This window comes from Macrobrachium rosenbergii, chromosome 51 (assembly GCF_040412425.1).
Source record: "Macrobrachium rosenbergii isolate ZJJX-2024 chromosome 51, ASM4041242v1, whole genome shotgun sequence".
Classification (NCBI taxonomy): domain Eukaryota; kingdom Metazoa; phylum Arthropoda; class Malacostraca; order Decapoda; family Palaemonidae; genus Macrobrachium; species Macrobrachium rosenbergii.
In genome coordinates, this window is record NC_089791.1 from 72,912,654 (window position 1) to 72,936,319 (window position 23,666).

The 23,666-nt window shown below is 35.3% G+C and overlaps 1 protein-coding gene across 1 annotated transcript in view; it reads right to left on the reverse strand.

The window, feature by feature from the left end:
* The window catches only part of LOC136833488 (retinal homeobox protein Rx2-like), a 286,318-nt gene that overhangs the window by 120,608 nt on the left and 142,044 nt on the right, over positions 1-23,666 (reverse strand). Inside the window, 1 exon segment of the mRNA XM_067095702.1 lies at positions 10,928-11,094. Within this exon segment, the coding sequence (XP_066951803.1) occupies positions 10,928-11,094 (167 nt within the window).

Sequence of the window (23,666 nt, forward strand, 5' to 3'; positions counted from 1 at the left end):
GTTATGACCTTATCTAAAGCCATCCCTATCAATTCAGTCCTTTGAAGGAGAGACGACGTGGGTAAATTAACCTAAAAAGTCAGTCTTGCGTTTGTTGACCTAAGTAGTAAATTGTGTACTTGGGGCCAGCAACTTCTTCCTCAAAGAATGGCCGAGAACCGATATATATATATATATATATATATATATATATATATATATATATATATATATATATATATATATATATATATATATATATATATATATATATATATATATATATATATATATATATATATATATATATATATATATATATATATATATATATATATATATATATATATATATATATATATATATATATATATATATATATATGTGTGTGTGTGTGTGTGTGTGTGTGTGTGTATGTATATATATTTTAATTAATGCATTCTGTGTGTGTGTCATCGCCTCCAACGTCGCATGGCGCAAATGGTCTCTGTGAAATTCCGCCACTCGTCTTTCCTGTGCTTTATCTTTCACAGATCTTCACTTTTCCCCATCCTCCTATCTCAAAGTTGCTCTAGAAGTAAATCTGGGCGGCCTTCCAGGTCATCTGGTGCCCACAGGGGCCAAGTTGACACTATCACGTCTAACTCAACTTGGGCTTGCGTGAAGGACCTGTCCAGGCTCCTTCCATCTTCCTTTCTTCATTGTCTCATCTACGGATTGGCTTTCGTAACTTCCCTTATGTTATCATATATATCACTCTATCCCACCATCTGTCTTAATATTCTTCCTTTTTTCTCAGATCGACAAAACCTTTCTGATATGGTTTCATTGTCATGCCATGAATCATTTCCGTATGGAAATAGGGTTTGTTTTAACTTAAGCATAATCTTACTGTCATATGCATTCTCAATATATTTTTCAAATCTTTTTCACCTTACCCATTGTTTGATTTTCTTTTCTTGGTCTTAACTAAATTCCAACTCAAGAGAATCTACTGCATATCATTGTTTCCAAAGATCTGCAATATACAACCTCATCCTTTCTGCATCTAATGCAATTTCATCCTCTTCTCATACTCTGTCAATACTTCTTTTTTCCATAGACTTATTTTCAGTCTCATGTCTAGATTTCTGGTAATTTCTGTTAAGTAAGCTTTGTAAATCTTTTGGTGTTTTGCTAATTAAAACAGCATCATCTGTATATTCTCTCGTTGCTCTAATCTAGACATATTCCATCTCCGACCTCTTTTTTCATTATAAATTATATGAGAAGGACAAACAGCAATGGTGAAATAGCATTCCTTTGTGGCACTCCAGTCTTTACTACAAATTAGCTTGCCAAGACCACTTCAACATTCACTTTTCCTCATCTTCGTTCGTAGAAGATTTCAATGAACTTGACATTTTTATCGAGGACTGCCAGTTCAGCAATGCCTTCCATTTGACAATGTCAGATGCAACTTCACAATGACTAACAAAGTTAGCCTGCAGACGTTGTCAAAATATGTCTTCTCATAGTCAGCAAGGCATGAGAAGAAGATTTTTAAATTCATTATGGTACTGATCAATATGGCTTAACACAGATATTTGATCTGCTCAACTCCTATATTTTCTAAGGCCATCTTGTTAATACAAGCATTTCCACTAACTTCTTTCTCCAGCCTATTGAGAGTAAGCAGCCCAAATGTTTTTATTACATCAGATGCAAGCGCAATGGATTTAAAGTTACCATACTCAGTCAGGTCACTTTTCTTTGATACCGTGCGTTGTTATGATTTCCAGTTCCTAATCATCAGGCTTTGTTTCCTCATTCCATGTGCCTGACGAGCAAAAAAAACGAGCCTTTGCTTAGGGCAAAAGCTTGCAAGAAAAAACAAAAGCTCAAGTAGCAAAAGGTAGCAGACGCTTAAGTAGAATGAGTAAATGTTATAACCGTTTGCTACATTTTGCTGAGTGGATTCCCAGCTTTTCCTGAGAGACCAGCCGCGTGCGATTTCTGTTTTTCAGACATTCCCAACGCGACGCGACGGTCCAACTCATTGATTTACTTGCGTAGAAGCCAATTTGAGTTATCTAGTTAGTTTGGGTTTTGCGACCCATTCATTTCAGGCAGAATGATTTTGATCTGAAACCCACAGGGAACAAGGAAATTGTAAATGAGGAATGGAATAATTGCTTTTGGCTATCCTGAACTACGAAGAAACTTTTCCAGTGATATCCCAAATGTGTTGTCTTTTCTGCCTTTTTATTCTATACAGTATACATGCTACTAGAGGATGTCAATATTTATTACATATGGTTTTAAAACAGTAGATGCACTGACTAATTATGTGATAAAAAAAATCTTCAATATTGATGTACAGTTACAGCGGCAATGGGAAATGCAAGTAGTATTAGTAGTACGTCTTGTGGTCAAGGATGGTTACAGTTGTTGTCGTAGTAGTTACATTATTAATAGTTCTTTTTATCGGTTACTTAAGTAGAATATTTTATGAACAAACTGATTATCCATGCATGTTATATATATATATATATATATATATATATATATATATATATATATATATATATATATATATATATATATATATATTTTATACATATATATGTAGAATTTTTATTACCGTGATTCATATACAGTCATGAAGCTACAAATGTCGTTTCAGATCTATTTGTAGCTTCATGGTTATATATATATATATATATATATATATATATATATATATATATATATATATATATATATATATATATATATATATATATACTATATATATGTATATATAATATATATACTGTATATATATGTATATAAAATATATGATATATAATATATATATGCTCATATATATATATATATATATATATATATATATATATATATATATATATATATATATATATATATATATATATATATACACATATACATTACCAATAGTTAAATCGAAGACGGAATGAAAATCCTGACCGATTTATTTATTTCTAAGCCTTTATCGAAGTCCTTTAATAATGGCTTAAACAAAGCCAAATTACCAATCAGATTTAGTTTTTCTATTGAATGAGAGATATATAAATCGTGTGTCAGAGTGATTTTAATCATTATAGATAATATATACGTATATATATTATATATATATATATATATATATATATATATATATATATATATATATATAGAAATTTTATCACACCGTGATTTATATACAATCATGAAGCTACAAAGATAATATAAATTCACGCTACCTCGGTATATCTCCGTTGGAGAATTGTCGCTGAAGGGGAATTTGATGGCTCAATGGTTTACGTCAACTGGAGTCGCTGAATAGGCTTTCGTCGCGGGTTCGTGTCCCCACGATTCCAATTCATTTATCACTTATATAAATTCCCTTCGGCGACAATTCTCAACGGAGATATACCGAGGTACGTGAATTTCGATATTAAGCGACATTTGTAGCTTCATGATTTATATATATATATATATATATATATATATATATATATATATATATATATATATATATATATATATATATATATATATATATATATATATATATATATATATACAGATACATATATAGATATGTACATTTGCTTATAGATAGAGTATATAATATATATATAAATATATATATATATATATATATATATATATATATATATATATATATATATATATATATATATATATATATATATATATATATATATATATATATATATATATATATATATATATATATATATATATATATATATATATATATATATATGTGTGTGTGTGTGTGTGTGTGTGTGTGTGTGTGTGTGTGTGTGTGTGTGTGTGTGTATTGTTAAGAGGGAACCCACTACTGAAGCAAACCCAAACCTCCAAACTGTTTTGCAACCCAAAATAACGTTATTCCATACTGATACCTAACTGAGAAGGGCAAGAGAAACTCAGCCCCTATGTAAATTTTCTCTCCATGCTCCCCTTTTTGGTGCATCTGTTTATCTTTCCCAAAGACCTAGTGACTGCTTGAATTACCTCTTTTCAGATAAAAGGCGAATGGAGATGAAGCCTGCTGAAAATCCGCCAGAAAAGGTTGAGTTCCCCATAAAAACTTGCGAACATACGTTGCCAGAAGTCACCAGGATTTAGGGAAGATCCCATCATTGAAAACGAGGTGACTGAACCGCCATCTTGCGATCCCAGTGACCTCTGGGAGGAGCAGGAAAATAAGCCCCCGAGGTCATATAAGGCGAGAAACAGTGGTTGTCACTCTCAGAAACACCCTTTTAGCAGACCGACACACTACCCCTTGCATGCTCCTTATTTGGGCTGAACCCTCCACGTGGTCACCTTTCAACCACCCAGTCGCATTAACTGTGCATTTTCCCATTAAACTCATCCCTCCAGAACTGGTGAAATACGACGAAGCCCCTCCATCGCTCCGTTATAAGGTAACGTCCTGACTAGAGGTTTTTTCAACAGTCACGTATCTTAAATCTTCCTCTGCACCTTCATTTTCCTTTCTGAAGTGTGAGTTATCACAAAGACCTGGCTCACTTAGCTCAGTGTGAATTTTAATGCAAGTATATCACACCAGAATAGAGTTATCTTGGCACCCTCTGTGCAACCCTCGATTCGCCTGAGATCGTCATAATTATCCTTGTGTAACTGCTGGCGATATCAAATTGCAGAAGGTACATCGGCTGTGGAAACATTGACTTGTGCTTCTTGCAGTGAAAAGGCCCCTGCAATCAATTCTTCAGTATCCCTTTCAGGAGGATTAATCATAGACTGTTCAATTTTTTTTATCAGTGATAGCATAACTAACTACATGGCAGCCCCTGTTGTATCTGCCTATCATTGCCCAGTCTTTTGGTTGATGTGTTTAATTGTAAATATATTCCATTTAAAGTAAACCTAAGTGTTTATCTGCAAAGGCCCTTGTTGAAGTATGGCCCTCAGCCCAACTGTTTTTTCTATAAAGGTTCCTGCCTGACCTAGCAATTGCAGTCAGAAACTCAGTGTGTATTAGTAAGCCCCCTGTTCACAAGCCAGACCCTGGATTGGACCCTGAACATATATAATATATATATATATATATATATATATATATATATATATATATATATATATATATATATATATATATATATATATATATATATATATATATATATATATATAAATATATAAATATATATATATATATATATATATATATATATATATATATATATATATATATATATATATATATATATATATATATATATATATATATATATATATATATATATATATATAATGTGTGTTGCATGTATGTATATACATACGTACATATGTATATATACACATACATATATATATATATATATATATATATATATATATATATATACATGCATGCATGCATACATACATACATACATACATACATACATACATACATACATACATACATACATACATACATACATACATATATGTGTGTGTGTGTACAACTGGTTATGTTGTCGTTTCTAGAGAAACTTAATTTAAGGAGGAACAGGATAGCCAGAAGGCACGGGAACATTGCAGACATTATTATTCTTAAATAAATCAAACAGAGTCACAGCCGAGCTTTCGGGAATACATGACTTTTCCCATCATTAGGGTCACTTATCTATTAAATGAGATCAATTAAAAGAAGCAGTAACGAAACTATACTGACTGACTAGATCTAAAAGTATTAAAACAGTTATAATTGACAACACTTTAAAATACACAATGTAAAGTAAAAATGGAAACAAAAACGAGGGTTAACTGCAAATCAAACCTGAAAAGAAGAGCAATGACGAAGTAAGAAGAAATTACGCACAATGCAGAAATCACTGAGCAGATAGATACCGCAAAAAGCACATGAATATTCAAAATAACAATAATGATAATGTAGTACAAAATACCGGAGAACCTACTGTTCATGTCGTAGTTAAATGACATCGGGGCCAGGTAGAAGAGAGCGAATGGAGGAGGGTGAAGTGGTGTGCGTTTAAAAAACTATGCAATAAACAATGGGACTGAGATAGTTTGGCTATTGAGTGTTGGTGATTGTTGTTTAATATGGAAGGACTCTAATAAGGGAAGCGAATGGCTGTTTTTTGTTTGTCCAAGTATTTGAAAATCACTGGTATTCTATGTGATGGCGCAGGGATATGGCATAGAGTCCAATGGCACTATTTCTTTTTTGCTTAAGGCTAAACCAGCACGATGGCTGACATCTTATGAGAGTCGATGCGTACCTTATGTAGGCGCTTGGTACATCCCACATAAGTCCCAAAAATACATTTAGGGCAATTAAACTTGTGAACTATGCCGGTACGCATCAACTTCGGGAGGGTGTTCTTAAAGCGAAGCAGTCTTCCAGTTGTATGAGGGCTATTAAAAGTAAATCTGAAATCAACATATGGTTACAGATGGCTGAAGAGTGACAATAATTTATGTTTGATTAAGACATATTTATTAGGTGACGAGTAGAGAAACATACATTATCTTTTTGGGCACGGTGCAAACTACAGTTGTTGGCTTAAAAATATTTTCAAAAAATCCTTTAACGAGTTTATTAACAAGTTCAAGGAATAACAGTTATTCTTAAAATACGTCTCGAAAAACCTAGCTTCCAAGTGAAAGTTATTCCCGTTGGAGCAAAGGGAAAAGGTTCTGCAAGAAATTATCCTTGAAAACAAGGGGACAGTGATTCAAAAAGTTCAGACCAAGGCCGTAGAAGTTATGATTTAAGAAATAATAATGTCTGTACTATTACCACGTCCTCTGGCTATCCTGTTCCTCCTCATATATATATATATATATATATACATATATATATATATATATATATATATATATATATATATATATATATATATATATATACATACATATATATACATATATATATATATATATATATATATATATATATATATATATATATATATATATTATATATATATATCTCCATTTTGATGAGTTTCCCAAACTCAGCACTGCATTTCATAGGCTTTTCAAGCACCTCGGCTGCCTTAAAGTTTTTAAGCAAATGCTTAGAAGCTTCAGCAATTGCTAGATTTTATTCACTGACAATTAAACAATTGCTGATAATTTTTAAGCATTTCCTACAGCAAAGATATTTGATTTGTTTTGTTTATTGGAACTGAAGCAATTGCTTTAAAATCCAAACGAAACCTTTTGCTTTTCGTTTTAATCATCGGGCTCAGTATAATAATATGTGTGAAACGACGAACATATCTGTATATGCAAATACATTTGCCGCAAAATTCTTAGTAGACTTCTTCAGTTTCATTCGAAAGCCTTATTATACTTTGAGTTTTCCTGGGTGGGAATGGTTCATTCATCTCTAGTTCACACTTTCTGATTGGAACAAAGCCGTCTTCTGAATATGTTGAATATAAATTAAATGATATCTCCATAACTTATATAATAATGGAAAAAATGTAGAAATATGTTGGATTCCTGCCCATGTAGGGATCAAAGGAAATGAAGATGCAGACAAAGCAACTAAAGAAGCAACTCACATGACAAGATCAAATGTGAATATCCCTGTTATTGATTATGTAACACACATAAAAATGGGCATCATAAATAAATGGCAATATATATGGGATGAAGAACCTGAAAGTAATAAATTGAAACAAATAAAACCTAATGTTAAAAAATGGAGTTCATCATATCAAAGAGAGAGACAAGCACAAGTAATTCTAACACGTCTCAGAATAGGCCATACTTGTCTGACACATGGGCACTTAATGAGCAGCCCACGTGGCCCTGTTCCCGAGAGCTCAGAGTGCAGGGTGATAAAAAAACGGTCAGACGTGTTATGCGAGTGTCCAAAGTATGACCAACAGCAACTGTCAACTTTTGGGAATAAATCAATAAATTAAATTTTGTCAGAATCTTCTCAATTTTTAGTCGTTCCGGTTTTGTTGTTCATGAGGAACTGTGGTTTGATAGATAGAATATAAAAATTAGCAAATAATAAAAGCACGAATTTAAATTAAGATTTTAAAAAATATTACTTATGAATTTTAATATACCTTTTCAGTGTGGAAGCGCGAGTAAATGTATTTATTGTGTGTATGCGTTACAGTATGAGAACGTGAGCCTATATGGTATTTTATCCTAATCCTTCGGGCCAGCCCTAGAAGAGCTGAAAGTCAGCTCAGTGGTCTGGTTAAACTACTTTAGTACTACTACTACTACTACCACTTTATCTCGACTAATCGCTCATTGGTCGTGTCAGAACTCGGCTCTCCTGGACAAGATTTCAAGTTGGAAAAGCACTTCGGTAATTGTTTTGTATTGGAATACAAAATTGTGGAAATTTCTGAATAAATTATGAAAAACAGGATGAGTTCGTTGTTCATTTACAACACACACACACATACTATATACTATATATATATATATATATATATATATATATATATATATATATATATATATATATATATATATATATATATAAGAGAGAGAGAGAAAGGTATTTTAACTGAAGCTGTAATTCTCGGGATTCAGAATTATGAAAGTAAAAGAAACTAAAAGTTATTTTTACTTTCGCAGTGCTAAACGATATTTTGTTTTATATACGACTTGAAAAGTTCCTCATTGGGTGGATGGGTTCCGTTCTCAGCTAGCACTCTGCTGGCCGCGAGTTCGAATCTCCGACCGGCCAATGAAGAATAAGAGGAATTTATTTCTGGTGATAGAAATTCATTTCTCGCTATAATGTGGTTCGGATTCCACAATAAGCTGTAGGTCCCGTTGCTAGGTAACCTATTGGTTCTTAGCCAAGTAAAATAAATCTAATCCTTCGGGCCAGCCCTAGGAGAGCTGTTAATCATCTCAGTGGTCTGGTTAAACTAAGGTATACTTAACTTAAGACTTGAAAATCGCATTGTATTTTTGCAAAACATAATCTACCACCTTGCAAATTTAAATGGCTACGTGATGTTAGAAAATTCTTTCAAGATATTTTTCAAAGATAATTAAAAATACAATACAAATACTCGTATGAAAAATTGTTAGTAAAAGGTGCTTCGGATCTTTTAATACTGACCGCGTGTCGCAGCTTTAATAGAGTTCGCTGTAAATAAAGACGACTATCAGAATAACCGGTTTAAATAGTTTATTCTGCCCAGATCATACCAGTCACGTGATTATTTTCAAAATACTCTCAAGTTCTTGTCAAAAAAAAAAAAAGAAAAAAAAATCTTGCGGTCTATAACTAATTCAGTGTGGCTGCATTATTTGATTACCTGCAAATACAGTCCTCCCGAATCATCGGCTGATGGCTCCAGGAAACTGCGTCAGTCAGTACCTCCGCATTTTGTGCTATTAGGTTTGGCTCTATATTGTCGATAATGGTTCATGTTCGGTAAGTTACTCTCACCTCATCCTAGATTTTAAATTACAGTTAGTTAGAGGAAGTAAAGACAATGGAGCTGAAAAATATTGTTTTTAGTTTGAGGAATTGAAAAAGTGAAAGGGATGACTAAAATACGGTAAATAGATTTTTTATACAGATAAAGATGATTATTTCAACTATATCCAATTTTATCCGCACCTGTTATAGAAAAAGAGCAATGACAGAAATTGGTGCTTGTGTATAAAATTTTCAAAGGAGCTCTGTAAGAATGAGAAATATTTCCATGAAATGATCTTCGTTGGATATGAGCGATGTATATTCGTGAATTGCAACACATTTTTTTCGAAGCAGATTTTGTTCACATTACGAGAATCGTTACCCTATCCACAGCAGAAAAGGATAAGGACTGAAAGTGACTTTCCTTCATTATTCGTAACTAATGAGGCTTGATTATTCATCGGCTGTCAGGCCAGTACTTTCCAATTAGTTTTAGTATTTTATGATATATTATTATTATGTATATATATATATATATATATATATATATATATATATATATATATATATATATATATATATATATATATATATATATATATATATATATATATATATATATATATATATATATATATATATACATATATATAAATTTCTGACTCTCATCAAGATTGAACCCAGGTCTTTGAATTGAAAGACAAGGGCGCTGCCCATTAGGCCATACAAGTCATACAAGAAGTTGGAACCTGAGTGCCACTGCATACAAGGAACTACCTGGGCAAGCTAACTGCTTGCATACCAGCGTGTTTTCCCCAACTTCCCGACTCAGCAATGACTCAGAAGGGATAATTCAAATGAAATGCTGTCAACTGGATCATTGCTGAGTTGGAAAGTTGCGGAAAACACGCTGGTATGCAAGCATTAGCTTGCCCAGGTAGTTCTTTGTGTGCAGTGGCACTCAGATTCCAACTTCTATTATGACTTGTATGGCTTAGTGGGCAGCGCCCTTGCCTTTCAATTGAAAGACCTGGGTTCGATCCTGATGTGAGTCAGAAATTTATTTCTGTTCCACACGCAACTGTGTGTTGAATATTTCTATATATATATATATATATATATATATATATATATATATATATATATATATATATATATATATATATATATATATGTGTGTGTGTGTGTGTGTGTGTGTGTGTATGTATATTACACACATGGTGTGTATGTATATATACACACGTATACGTACAGTATGCGTTGTGTGTGTATGTGCACTAGAGAGTAAACGTGAGTTGAGAAAGTTTGTGGGGGTGAAAGAAAACCAAGAAGATTGATCAGCGAATGTTAGTACTGGATGGCGGGAGAATGTGAACGGCAAGCCATAGTTTTATGATTCATTTTTCCCTTTGGCTGTGTGGTTTAGTATTTGGCCGGCCAGTCCAGATTCGTTATGGGTTTCGAAAGGGTAAGTGTTCAACAAGAATCTGGGTTTAATTAGGTGGGCCAACGGGAAGGGAGCGATGTTTGACTGACCTGAACTCTAGCTTCACTGAGATTGGTTCTCTTTGCGAGCTCCTCCCTGACGAAAGCGTCAGGATAATGGGTTCTCTCGAACACCTTCTCGAGTGCCGTCAGTTGAACAGATGTAAAGGTGGTACGATTTCTCCTGGGTTTCTTCTTCCGCCCATCAGCCTCTTCATCTGAAAAACGGGAAGTTCATTGAATTAATGACATTGTCAGGAATTCCTTTGGTCATCGCTTCCTTGCTGCTTCAGACCACTTGTGTGCAAGAGTAGGTTAACTAAATTTTTTTCAATTCTAATATGAGAAGCAATGAAGATTTTATATTTAACATGTTATTTTTTCTTATTATATTTATACCGAAATTTTAATGTCCCTCACGAAACTTGCTCAAGAAAATGAGGTTTATTGGTAATAACACCAAGTATTCCTCATTCGTACAGAACATATGGGTGTAGCATCATTGTTCAGTACTTTTTTCTGGTTCTGGGTACTGTTTGTTTTAAAATCAAGAGTTTGTTATATTTTCATCACGTGTGTATTTTACACACGCACATCTCTCTCTCTCTCTCTCTCTCTCTCTCTCTCTCTCTCTCTCTCTCTCTCTCTCTAATTATAAATTTTGAATTTAAAAATAAATTTTTGTATTTAATATTTTTTAGAAAAACAGTGTTTCATTTATTGACCACCAGTGAATAGGATTAATTGTGCGTGCATAAGGCAAAGTCATAAACATGTTTTGTTCTTTTCGTTTTGCTAAAGTGAATTAAGACCAGGGAAACAGTTAAAGTTGTGTGATGGAGTGATGCCCTTTTACTGTAGAATATTTCTTGTTTAATTGTTGATACCTCACACATATTCTGATAAACTGAGTTTGATTTTTCAAATGATTAATAAGTTTTTTAAGGGATCACTGTTACCTTTAGAGTACTCAGTCGTAATTCTTATTGAGAGTTCAGGTATCTGGCTGAAGTGAGGTATATTTTTGAATTTTGAGATTAGTCGTGTAATAACCAGGAACATGGTACGCATCGTGACACACACACACACACACACACACACACACACACACACACACACACACACACACACACATATATATATATATATATATATATATATATATATATATATATATATATATATATATATATATATATATATGAGTCACAAAATCCAAGTCAGAAGGTGAGTGAAAACCGGGACTGTGAACAAGTACTGTACTTTCATAGTTTATTCTACATTTTCTGGGCATTATTTCAAATTCCATTTACAAAACTCTGTTGATTTCTGTGCTAGACTTTCCCATATTGAATTATCCAGTACTGACAATTTAACTAGTTTTGATGTGACATCTTGTATTTAAAGTTCCTGTTGATGACTTCAATATTTATCACAACATTTGGACTTGCATAATCTAAAATTACCTACCAATGTTATTATTAATTTGATATCCCTTTGTATAAAAAAACTGTAAATTCACTTTTAGTGGTAATTTTTATGAACAAATATTTGGTATGGTTATGGGGAATCCTATTTCGCCACTTTTGTCTAATATTTGCATGGAATTCTTTGAGTCTAGACTTATTCCAAGAAATCTGTTCTCTAAGGTGTTTTGGTTAGATATGTAGACGATTGTTTTTGTATTGTAAAAGAAAATGTAAATATTCCCGATTTCTTCCAAACGCTTAATAATCTTGTACCATCGATAAAATTCACAATAGATTATGAAGAATTGAATACCATTTTTGGATGTCTTAGTTATTAGAAATAACACCAATTTTTGTTTTAAAGTATATAGGAAACCCACGAATAATTTGTCATTTATTCATTTTTACTCTAACTGTGCTACACAAATTAAGGTATCAACATTTTCCAGTATGTATCATAGAGCTCTTAGACTTTGTAGTCCTGATTTTTTGGAGGAGGAGTTTAAAAATATTATTGATAAAATAGGAGATTCATTATGTTACCCTCCATATGTTTAAGGTGGTCTGTTGCATTGCATCAAAAACAACGTTGCGGCTGAGTGAGAGAGGGGCACTGGGCCCTCGTGCAACCCCCTCTTCCACACCGCCAGCAACGGACAACCATCCTTTTCCCGGCTGGTTTCCCCTTGCCTCCTCGAGGTCCCTGGGTGTGTGACCTTGCCCCCTGGATGTTGGTGAGGCTGGCTGAGAACTCTCTTAGTTAGGCTGTTTAACCGTTGCAACAAACGGTTGGGAGGTGGACTGCCCCCTCCCCCTTGCTTGTTGGTGTTGTTCGTGGTCTAACAAAAGTTGAACCTTTGGCAGCAAAGCTTGTAAGGGCCTCTCATTGCCAATAAGGAATCCCACTATGGAGGTGGGAAGAATTCACCTCAGCATGCGTTGGCAGAAGGCCTCTTTTCCCTCTACAGTCTGTTCTCTTTCAGGGGAAAGGAACTCATAGTCTTAACCGACGTGATTACAGAATGCTGAAATTGACTCTCCTACCCCCAGCATGGGGTCATAGGCTGCCATTAGTACCATCTTCTCCTCTCGGTGTAGGGCAAATTGTTGGGTGAGGTGTTGTTTAAAAGTACCCCAGTCTGAGGAATAGCTGGTGTCCCAACTTCTGATTTGCCATGCTGCATTCCTGGTCACTTTTTGTTTTGTTTGCACAATTTTTTCTCTATCTGTCCAGCCTACTGTGGCATTTTCAATATACTTTATGAAGGTCTCAATCAAAAGGAGACCTTCACCAGTGCGTGAGTTGTCAAACTCAGGCTCTGATCCATCTAGCACGGGCACTTTTTTTTATTTTTTCGACTGATCACGCTTCTGGGGCCGACGCGACGCCAGCCGAATGGGTCAACGGGCTTTTTATTTTGTATTTCATTTGTAAATTTATACAACTCTTTTAACGTGCATTGGATACTCGTTGACAGCTCTTTCACACTGTCCTCTTCCTTGGCACTGTTATTGTTAGCAATGGTACTGTTAGTACAGGCACTCCTGCTGTTGCACGCCGATTTTCGAGTTTGCATTGTTTATTTCACGTTCACAATTACACTGTTAATTATTATGTACTGGCAACACCCCACAACTGACACCAAATATATGACCTGATTCTCTGTCATATATAGGTTTTACCAGTACAAATGAAATGTGTAAGATACAATTACCACGTGTATTTTTCTTAAAAGTTACACAGGGCCCTATTGCTAATATCATGCTATTAAAATATGCAATTATAGTCAGAAGGTACTCTGAGGAGATGCGTTGATCACTGTCCTAGGGACGTGCCCCTAACCTGTTGACCACTAAACCCGTACTGATCATTAACTTTTCAAACTGAACTTGCTTAGATCATAGACCTCAACTGATTGGTCTCTTATAGTTGAAAGGAACCAAGGGTCTTTGATGTATGGCACTCGTTTGAATTATCTATGCCAAACCCCAACGATCGTATGGCGCTCGATGAATCAACAGTATCTGTTTGTTACTCCCTGATCACAAAGCCGCACAAACAACTAGCAGATTTTCTGTTACATCTCAAACATTAATTTCTATATGAATCAGTTCATACATACATACATACATATATATATATATATATATATATCATCATGAAGCTACAAATGTCGCAATATCGAAATCCACGCTACCTCGGTATATCTCCGTTGGAGAATTGTCGCCGAAGGGGAATTTATATAAGTGATAAATGAATTGGAATCGTGGGGACAACCGCGACGAAACCATTGAGCCATCTTGAGTTGGCGCAATGGTTTACGTTTGAGCCAGTCTTGAACAGGTGGTTTCGTCGCGGGTTCGTGTCCCCACGATTCCAATTCATTTATCACTTATATAAATTCCTTCGGCGACAATTCTCCAACGGAGATATTCGTGGATTTCCTGATATTAAGCGACATTTGTAGCTTCATGATTGTATATAAATCACGGTGTGATATATATATATATATATATATATATATATATATATATATATATATATATATATATATATATATATATATGTATACATACATATATATACACACAAATATATATATATATATATACATATATATATATATAAATATATATATATATTTATATATATATATATATATATATATATATATATATATATATATATATATATATATATATATATATATATATATATATTATATTATATACATATTGTCAGGCTAGGTGGTTGTTTGTAAGGAACAATCATATTCCGATTGTTTCCTTCTGTCTGGTTGTCTCACCTGTAATTTCAATTTGCCATGTTGGCAGGTGAGGTGCCGTCCGTCGAGTGTTGTGTGACGACAAGCAGTCAGTAGCAGTCCAGCATGGAGTCAAGAAGCAGTTAGAATTAGTCAGTCTCTCAGCAGCAGAGCCTCAGGTATGTCTATCTGAGGGCCAGTCGGAGTAGCTTCAGGTATTAGTTACCTGTAGTACGAGATGGATGGGTCTGTTTCGTCGTGTGGAGTATGACTTCGTCGTGTGGAATATGGCTTCGTTGTATGGAGTATGACCTCGTCGTGTGGAGTATGATCGCATTGTTTGGAGTGTGACGTCGTCTGCAGTTCGACCTGTTTTGGATGTTTGCTGCATTTGAGTGTTCTGGTCCGAGTATGGCAGGTTTGCGTGTGTTGGAGAATGACTTTGTCTGCGGTCTGACCTGTTTTGGATGTTCGCTGCATTTGGGCGTTCTGGTCCGAGTATGGTGGACTTGATTATGTTGGGTGTTCACCTCTTCAGTTTGACCTCATGGTGGTCGTATTTAACCCAATTATATCTGTAAGATGCATTATGATTTGCGTGTGTTAAGGTTTCATTGTATTTTTGGGTTTAACTTATTCATTGTGACAAAGTTTTCAGATACATGATTTTGTTCGTTATATGAAGATTATTATTGACGGGTCATTTGTTTCATCTGTAAATTTCAGATTTGTGCTCTGTGGTCATATTTGACGTATTTTTCCCGACTCCTATTTAACATAAATGTTTATGACTGTTTAATGATTATGACTTTACATTTACATTTGCTGATTAGATAGTTTATTGAACTATTTTTTTTTTTTTGGTTTTTTTGCTCTGACTGTTTAGTGTAATTTTTGTGCTGGTCATTTGCATTTCATTGGGCTACTCATGTTTGTTTTTGTTGTTGAGTTTGTTATTTGTTGTACTGACCAGTATTTTTGTTGCTGTTTCATTATTATGAATTCACCGACTCTGTTAAAAGTAGTTCCTGAAGTATTATGTTTTGCAATAAGATTATGAATTACTGTTTATCGTATTACTTATGCTGATCTGGTAATGTTTGTGAATTTCGGTCAATTATTGATGTTTAATTGTTAATTCTTGTCACTTGTTGACTCACATTTGTACTGAATCTGTTTTGATCACTTGGTTTTCAAGTAAATGTTGCTACTGACTCATTTGTGTAAATATTGATGAGCCTGACTCATTTGTACAATTGTATAAACATTTGAATTTTTTAAATAAATTAGTATTAAGGTTACCACTTTGGTTTTAGTTTGCTAGTTCCTCCTTTGTCTGCCTCAATTTCTGCCAGTCGTTCCAGTCCTAATATTTTTATTTTAAAGAACCTGATGAACCCAGTTTTGGTTCATAACATTTGGCGACCTTTCCAGGATCGGTTCTGTTTTGTCTGGCAGCGTTGCAGAGGCATTGGAGGGGTGAGTGCTGTGTAAAAAAAAGATATCTATATATATATATATATATATATTTTTTTTTTTCCTTGTGGTAGGGAGGTGTCAGGCTAGGTGGTTGTTTATAAGGAACAATTGTATTCCAATTGTTTCCTTCTGTCTGGTTGTCTCACCCGTAATTTCAGTTTGCCATGTTGGCAGGCGAGATGTCTTCCGCCGAGTGTTGTGTGACGATAAGCAGTCAGTAGCAGTCCAGCATGGAGTCAAGAAGCAGCTAGTATTAGTCAGTCTCTCAGCAGCAGAGCCTCAGGTATGCCTACCTGAGGGCCAGTCGGAGTAGCCTCAGGTATTAGTTACCTGTAGTACGAGATGGATTGGTGTGTTTCGTCGTGTGGAGTATGACCTCGTCGTGTGGAGTATGACCTCGTCATTTGGAGTATGACCTCGTCGTGTGGAGTATGATCTCGTTGTCTGGATCATGACTTCATCTGCAGTTCGACCTGTTTTGGATGTTCGCTGCATTTGATTGTTCTGGTCCAAGTATGGTGGATTTGCTTGTGGTGGAGAATGACTTCGTCTGCGGTCTGACCTGTTTTGGATGTTCGCTGCATTTGGGTGTTCTGGTCCGAGTATGGTGGACTTGATTACGTTGGATGTTCACCTCTTCAGTTTGACCCCATGGTGGTTGTATTTAACCCAGTTATATCTGTAAAACACATTATGATTTGCATGTGTTAAGGTTTCATTGTATTTTTGGGTTTAACTTATTCATTGTGACAAAGTTTTCAGTTACTTGTATTTGTTCGTTATATGAAGATTATTTTTGATGTGTCATTTGTTTCATTTGTAAATTTCAGATTTGTGCTCTGAGGTCATATTAGACATATTTTTCCGACTCCTGTTTAACCTAATGTTTATGAATGTTTAATGTTTATGACTTTACATTGATATTTTTAACAGGTCATTTGTTTCATCTGTAAATTTCAGATTTGTGCTCTGAGGTCATATTTGACGTATTTTTCCCGACTGCTGTTTAACAAAAATGTTTATGACTGTTTAATGATTACTACTTTACATTTTTATTTGCTGATTATATAGTTTATATTGAACTATTTTGTTTGGTTTTTTTGCTCTGACAGTTTAGTGTAATTTTTGTGCTGGTCATTTGCATTTCATTGGGCTACTCATGTTTGTTTTTGTTGTTGAGTTTGTTATTTGTTGTACTGACCAGTATTTTTGTTGCTGCTTCATTATTTTGAATTTACCGACTCTGTTAAAAGTAGTTCCTGAAGTATTATGTTTATGCATTAAGTTTATGAATTACTGTTTATCGTATTACTTATGCTGCTCTGGTAATGTTTATGAATTTCGGTCAATTATTGATGTTTAATTGTTAATTCTTGTCACTTGTTGACTCGTATTTGTACTGAATCTGTTTTGATCACTTGGTTTCCAAGTAAATGTCGCTACTGACTCATTTGTGTAAATATTGATGAGCCTGACTCATTTGTACAATTGTATAAACATTTGAATTTTGTAAATAAATTAGTATTAAGGTTACCACTTTGGTTTTAGTTTGCACCTTCCTCCTTTGTCTGCCTCAATTTCTGCCAGTTATTCCAGTCCCAATATTTTTATTTTAAAGAACCTGATGAACAAAATTTGGGCTCATAACAATATAATATATATATATATATATATATATATATATATATATATATATATATATATATATATATATATATATATATATATATATATATATATATATATACCTGGTGTATAAATATAGTAGCCCCTTTGTTGTCGGTTGAGCTTTTCGACTGTCGCTCGATGGGCCCGAGTTCAATTCCCACGGCCGGCTGATGAAGAGTTAGAGGAATTTATTTCTGGTGATAGAAATGTTTCTGGATTCCACAATTAGCTGAGGTCCCCCTGCTAACAAACAAATAAAATAAGTCTAATTATGAGAGTTTTCAGTGGTCTAAAACTAAGATATACCTCGAAATTATCTCCACAGAACAGTTATTTTAAGCACATTTTTTGTTAAGCTATTTTTCATTTTACATTTCTTGTATTTTCAGACTGAGTGATGGAGTTAGATACAGCCATGGCTAACAACTCTGAGGAAATCAGATGGATTGACTGAATCCAGGTATAACCTTCAGAGAGGACATGGATGCTGACGCATCCTTGATTTCAAGTTCCTGGATAGCTAAATACATTAAAAGAGACGAATCCTTTGTTAAAAGAAACTGAAACAAAAATCCATATGACTGTCATTGTGAAAAGAGCGAGAATCTTGGAAGGCCTGAAGTCCTTTCTGAGGAGTCAAAAGACATCATAGCTGAGGCAGTGGGTATATCAAGAAAGTCTTTACGTAAACTGGCGCTTGAAATAGAAACAAAAAGGGGAAAGAAGAAAAAGTTAAGTATACCTTAGTTTTACCAGACCACTGAGCTGATTAACAGCTCTCCTAGGGCTGGCCCGAAGGATTAGACTTATTTTACATGGCTAAGAACCAATTGGTTACTTAGCAACGGGACCTACAGCTTATTGTGGAATCCGAACCACATTATAGAGAGAAATGAATTTCTATCACCAGAAATAAATTCCTCTAACCCTTCATCAGCCGGCCGCGGGAATTGAACTCCGGCCCATCGAGTGACAGTCTGAAGCTCAGCGACTGGGCCAACAAAGGGCTGGGGCAGGGGGGAAGAAGAGAAGTTATAGTGCTGTATATCGTGAGCTGAAAAAAATCTGGTATCAAGCCATTTCATGTTATCAGCAAGCCCAACATCACTCAGCAACATAGAGAAGACCGTGCATGGTTTTGTGGTTCATTTATTTAAGATTGGGATGAAGCTGACTTTCTCCATGTTGCCACATCAGATAAATTCTTCATTTATACAGTCAGGAAACCAAATCATAAAAATGACATCATTTAGGCTGCAAAGTTGGATGATATCAGCCATAAAGTGCGCTAGTCGCCAAGTTGTGAAATTTCCTGAATGTTTGGGAATTTTTCACAGCCAAATGGTTAATGTGGATCATCAAAGAAAAAGAACAGTCATGGAATGGCGAATACTTCAGAGAAACTGTGCTTACTGGTGGAGTATTTCCTTTCCTTAACGATCCTGAAAATGTGTTATCTGTTGAAGAAGTCACATTTTTGCATGATAAGGCACCATGTTACACACTCTTCAGACACAGGAGCTGCTTCGAAACAGTGGTATCGATTTCTTCTCGTCAAGTGAATTTCCAGGTAGCTCTCCTGACCTTAATGTGTGTAAAAACATTGAACTATGATGGTATACCAAGCCTCGACGACCTGCGAAGAGAGGTGACCAAAGTTCTCAGGGAAATGGAGTTTGAGTCTCAGCTTTTTTGCGATTTACTGAAATCATACCCCTCAAGAATGCAGACTGTGGCACAGGCAGATGGAGACCACACAAAATATTAAATACTCAGAGAGAAACTGAATTACTTTTGTTTTTGTCCATATCAATTGTAGTTTATGCTGTAGAGGGGGTTTAATTTGAAACACCCTGTATTTATATATATGTATTTATATATGTACATACATATATATATATACATATATATAAATAAATATATATATATATATATATATAATATATATATATATATATATATATATATATATATATATATATATATATATATATATATATATATATATATATATATATATATATATATATATATATATATATATTTATTTATATATTTATGTGTATATTTTATATTTTATATATGTATTTTATATATATGTATATATTTATGTATATAGGCCTCAACTGTGGCATCTCTCAGCTCTATCCATGTGCAGCTCCCCTTCTAGCCCACTGCGATGTTTCCTGTTACGAAGGCATCTTCGGCATAGAATATTTATTGTGTATAGGATTCATTATTTTAGCAGGCCCTTATTATTGCCTGCCAGTAATTCATCATTCTTCTGATCTGTGTTTGTTAAGTAAATGTAATTATTTAAGAGAACCCTTGAGTTTGCGTAATGTTTCCCTCACATGAAGAAGGCCCTAAGGCGTAGATTTCCCTTGTTTGGCTACGAATTGTCCTAATATTGAGTCAGATGTGTAATAAATAAAAGGAACTCCCTGTGTTCATCTGTTGCCACCCAGAATCAGGTAAGTATCCCTCTGACATTCATAGCAAGTGGTGCACCTTGCTAAGTATGCAATTGCTTTGCAATTATCAGCAAAATAGCAACTGCTAGTGGTCTGCATAATTTTAGAGACGACCCTAATATCATACCCCCTCCATTTTAAGCACATGAGAAGAGCCAGTTCCACAGCTAAGTACATGTCGAAATATTTTGTTTAGGTTTATGCTAGGTGCGAAAAGTGACTGCAATCAGAGTTAGGTAATTGATAGACCATGAGCATGCCAAATTAGTTCATGAGAAGAGAGAGCATATTAACAGTTCCACGAGATTTTTGTGCTATCACATGTTAGCTGCATGTTTTAAGAATAGGAAGCTAGGGGGTAACTCAGTCGAAGAGTCAAATAGAGGGAATAGAGCCCCTATTCCAGATAGGCACACTGTAGGCGACCACCAAGGCTTTGACTCCAGCTATTTTTGCATTGCTGGATTTATCTCTGTCTGTCTGTCTGTCTGTCTGTCTCTCTCTCTCTCTCTCTCTCTCTCTCTCTCTCTCTCTCTCTCTCTCTCTCTCTCTCTGTTGATCGATAGGAAAAGCTAGGAAGTATTTAGGAATCTAAATTTCTGTCCTTAAGAAGAGAGAATAGTAATTCCAATACAGAATCTTCAATTCCAGCCCACATGGACCCATCCCTAACTGTCTGCCATGTTTGATTTGTGAGTTCCATTAGAAATTCCATTGTTATAAAAACCGCATGCACAGGCTCATATATAAATACCTTTCTTTCGCTCGCTAATTTTTATCCATACGTCCGTGCACCTCGCCCCATTTTTGAAGGTAATAAACATTTTATGCTCTAACTGATTAAGGTATTCCTCGGCATGCCGTAGTATTCCTGTAAATTTATTTATTGACCAATATATCAGCAAGAATTTCCTCTTTCATTCATTACTGCAGGAGGCCCGAGGGTGGTAAAAAGGGTAGGCCCAGGTAAAAAGCCAGACGCGGTCAACACGACCCCCCACATGCCTGACTCATTCATTTGTCGGCAGATGTCACGAGACCATAACTAAACACTTGAGCACTATTATTAGTCACGTGCGAGCTAAGGTTTGTTTTGATAACGGAGAATAAGAATTTCTTTCCCTCCCCATGCATAACCTCGGCAGTCCGGACTCCCCATGCATAAGATTAAGCATTTTTGTCTTACCCTCGTGCGATGGAGATTTTAATATTCGATGGGATATATGTACTGTTTTCATTACGCCACATTTAAAATTATTTAACAGCACAAGGAAAATTCTTTACACACCATAAGTGTATAAACCTGTAAGCCTTTTTCTTTCTTTATTAGTTCCGCAGCATCTCTCCGCAAAATAGAATATACATAAAGGCTTACATTAGCTTGGGCTAAGTGTTCGTTAAGTAACAACCACTAAGTCTATTCAGACCTAAATTCTTAACTAAGTCATTTCAGACACCCTGAGATTTGTCTTATTCAGACATATTAAATCTTAACTGAGATTTTTCAGAAAACTTGAGATTTATCTTATTCAGACATATTAAATCTTAAGTCTTTTCAGACACCCTGAACTTTGTCTTATTCAGACATATTAATTTTTAACAGTCTTTTCAGACATCCTGAAATTTGTCTTATTCAGACATACTAATTTTTAACTGAGTCTCTTCAGACACCTGAAATTTAAGTCTTTTTCAGACAACTGAGTCTTTTCAGACAACTTGAGTCTATTCAGACACCCTGAATCTGTTCATTTCGAACAACATTGAATCTCGTCAGACATATTGAACCTGTTCATTTGAACAGCCCTGAGTCATTTCAGACGTATTGATTTGCTTACAGGTCATGCTCATATAAGCGTTATTTCAGGATGTGTACGGCATCCAGGGCCCAGTAAAATGAGGACTTCAAGTTCTACATGTCCAATGGAAAGGACAGGGGACTACCAGGACAAGCCCTGAGGGATTGGGTCCAAGAGAGCATAGATGATGCCAAGGCGGAAAGACAGGCAGAAAGGCAGGAGAAGGAGAAAGAAAGAATAGCCCAGGAGAAACGAGAAGAGGCAGAAAGACAGGCAAAGGAGAAAGAAAGGATAACCCAGGAGAAACGAGAAGAGGCAGAAAGACAGGAGAAGGAGAAAGAAAAGATAGCCCAAGAGAAACGAGAAGAGGCAGAAGGACAGGAGAAGGAGAAAGAAGGGATAGCCCAGGAGAAGCGAGAAGAGGCAGAAAGACAGGAGAAGGAGAAGGAAAGAAAAGCCCAGGAGAAACGAGAAGAGACAGAAAGACAGGAGAAGGAGAAAGAAAGGCAGGAGAGGGAGAACGAAAGAGCTCATCAGCTTGCAGTGGCAGCTCACGACAGGCACGACACATCAGCACTCTCTCCTCACTCAATCCTCAGCAGTGTAGGCACCCTATTAAGAAAATGGGATGAAGCCGAGCCTGAAGCCTGGCTCGACCACATTGAAAAGGTCCTGATGACCTATCAACCCTCTACTGAAGAAGTGTCTCTGATCCTGGGAAAGCACCTTGAAGGGAAGGGTGCCATTGCATTCAACGCTCTCCCCCCTGAGTACCAGGGAAATCTGGACCTTGTCTGCCAAGCTATTATAAAAGCTTTTAAAATAACTCCCAAATGTTGGAGGAAAAGATGGAGAGATACACACAAGGAATCAGGCCAAACCTGGTTTGAATGGATCTTCAAAAAGACCCAGGCCCTAAAACGATGGCTAGAATCTCTGAAAGCCACTATTGTGGAGAATGTCCTCGAACTCTTCCAGCTCGAGGACTTCTTATTTTATGCCCTGCCAGCTCTCACCACTCATCTATGCGATGAGGCGCCTAAGACAGTGGTCGAGTGCTGCCGTTGGGCTGACATATGGGATACACATCATCCCATCCTAGTTCCCATGGATGGAAATTATATCCCTCCTCGCCTGCC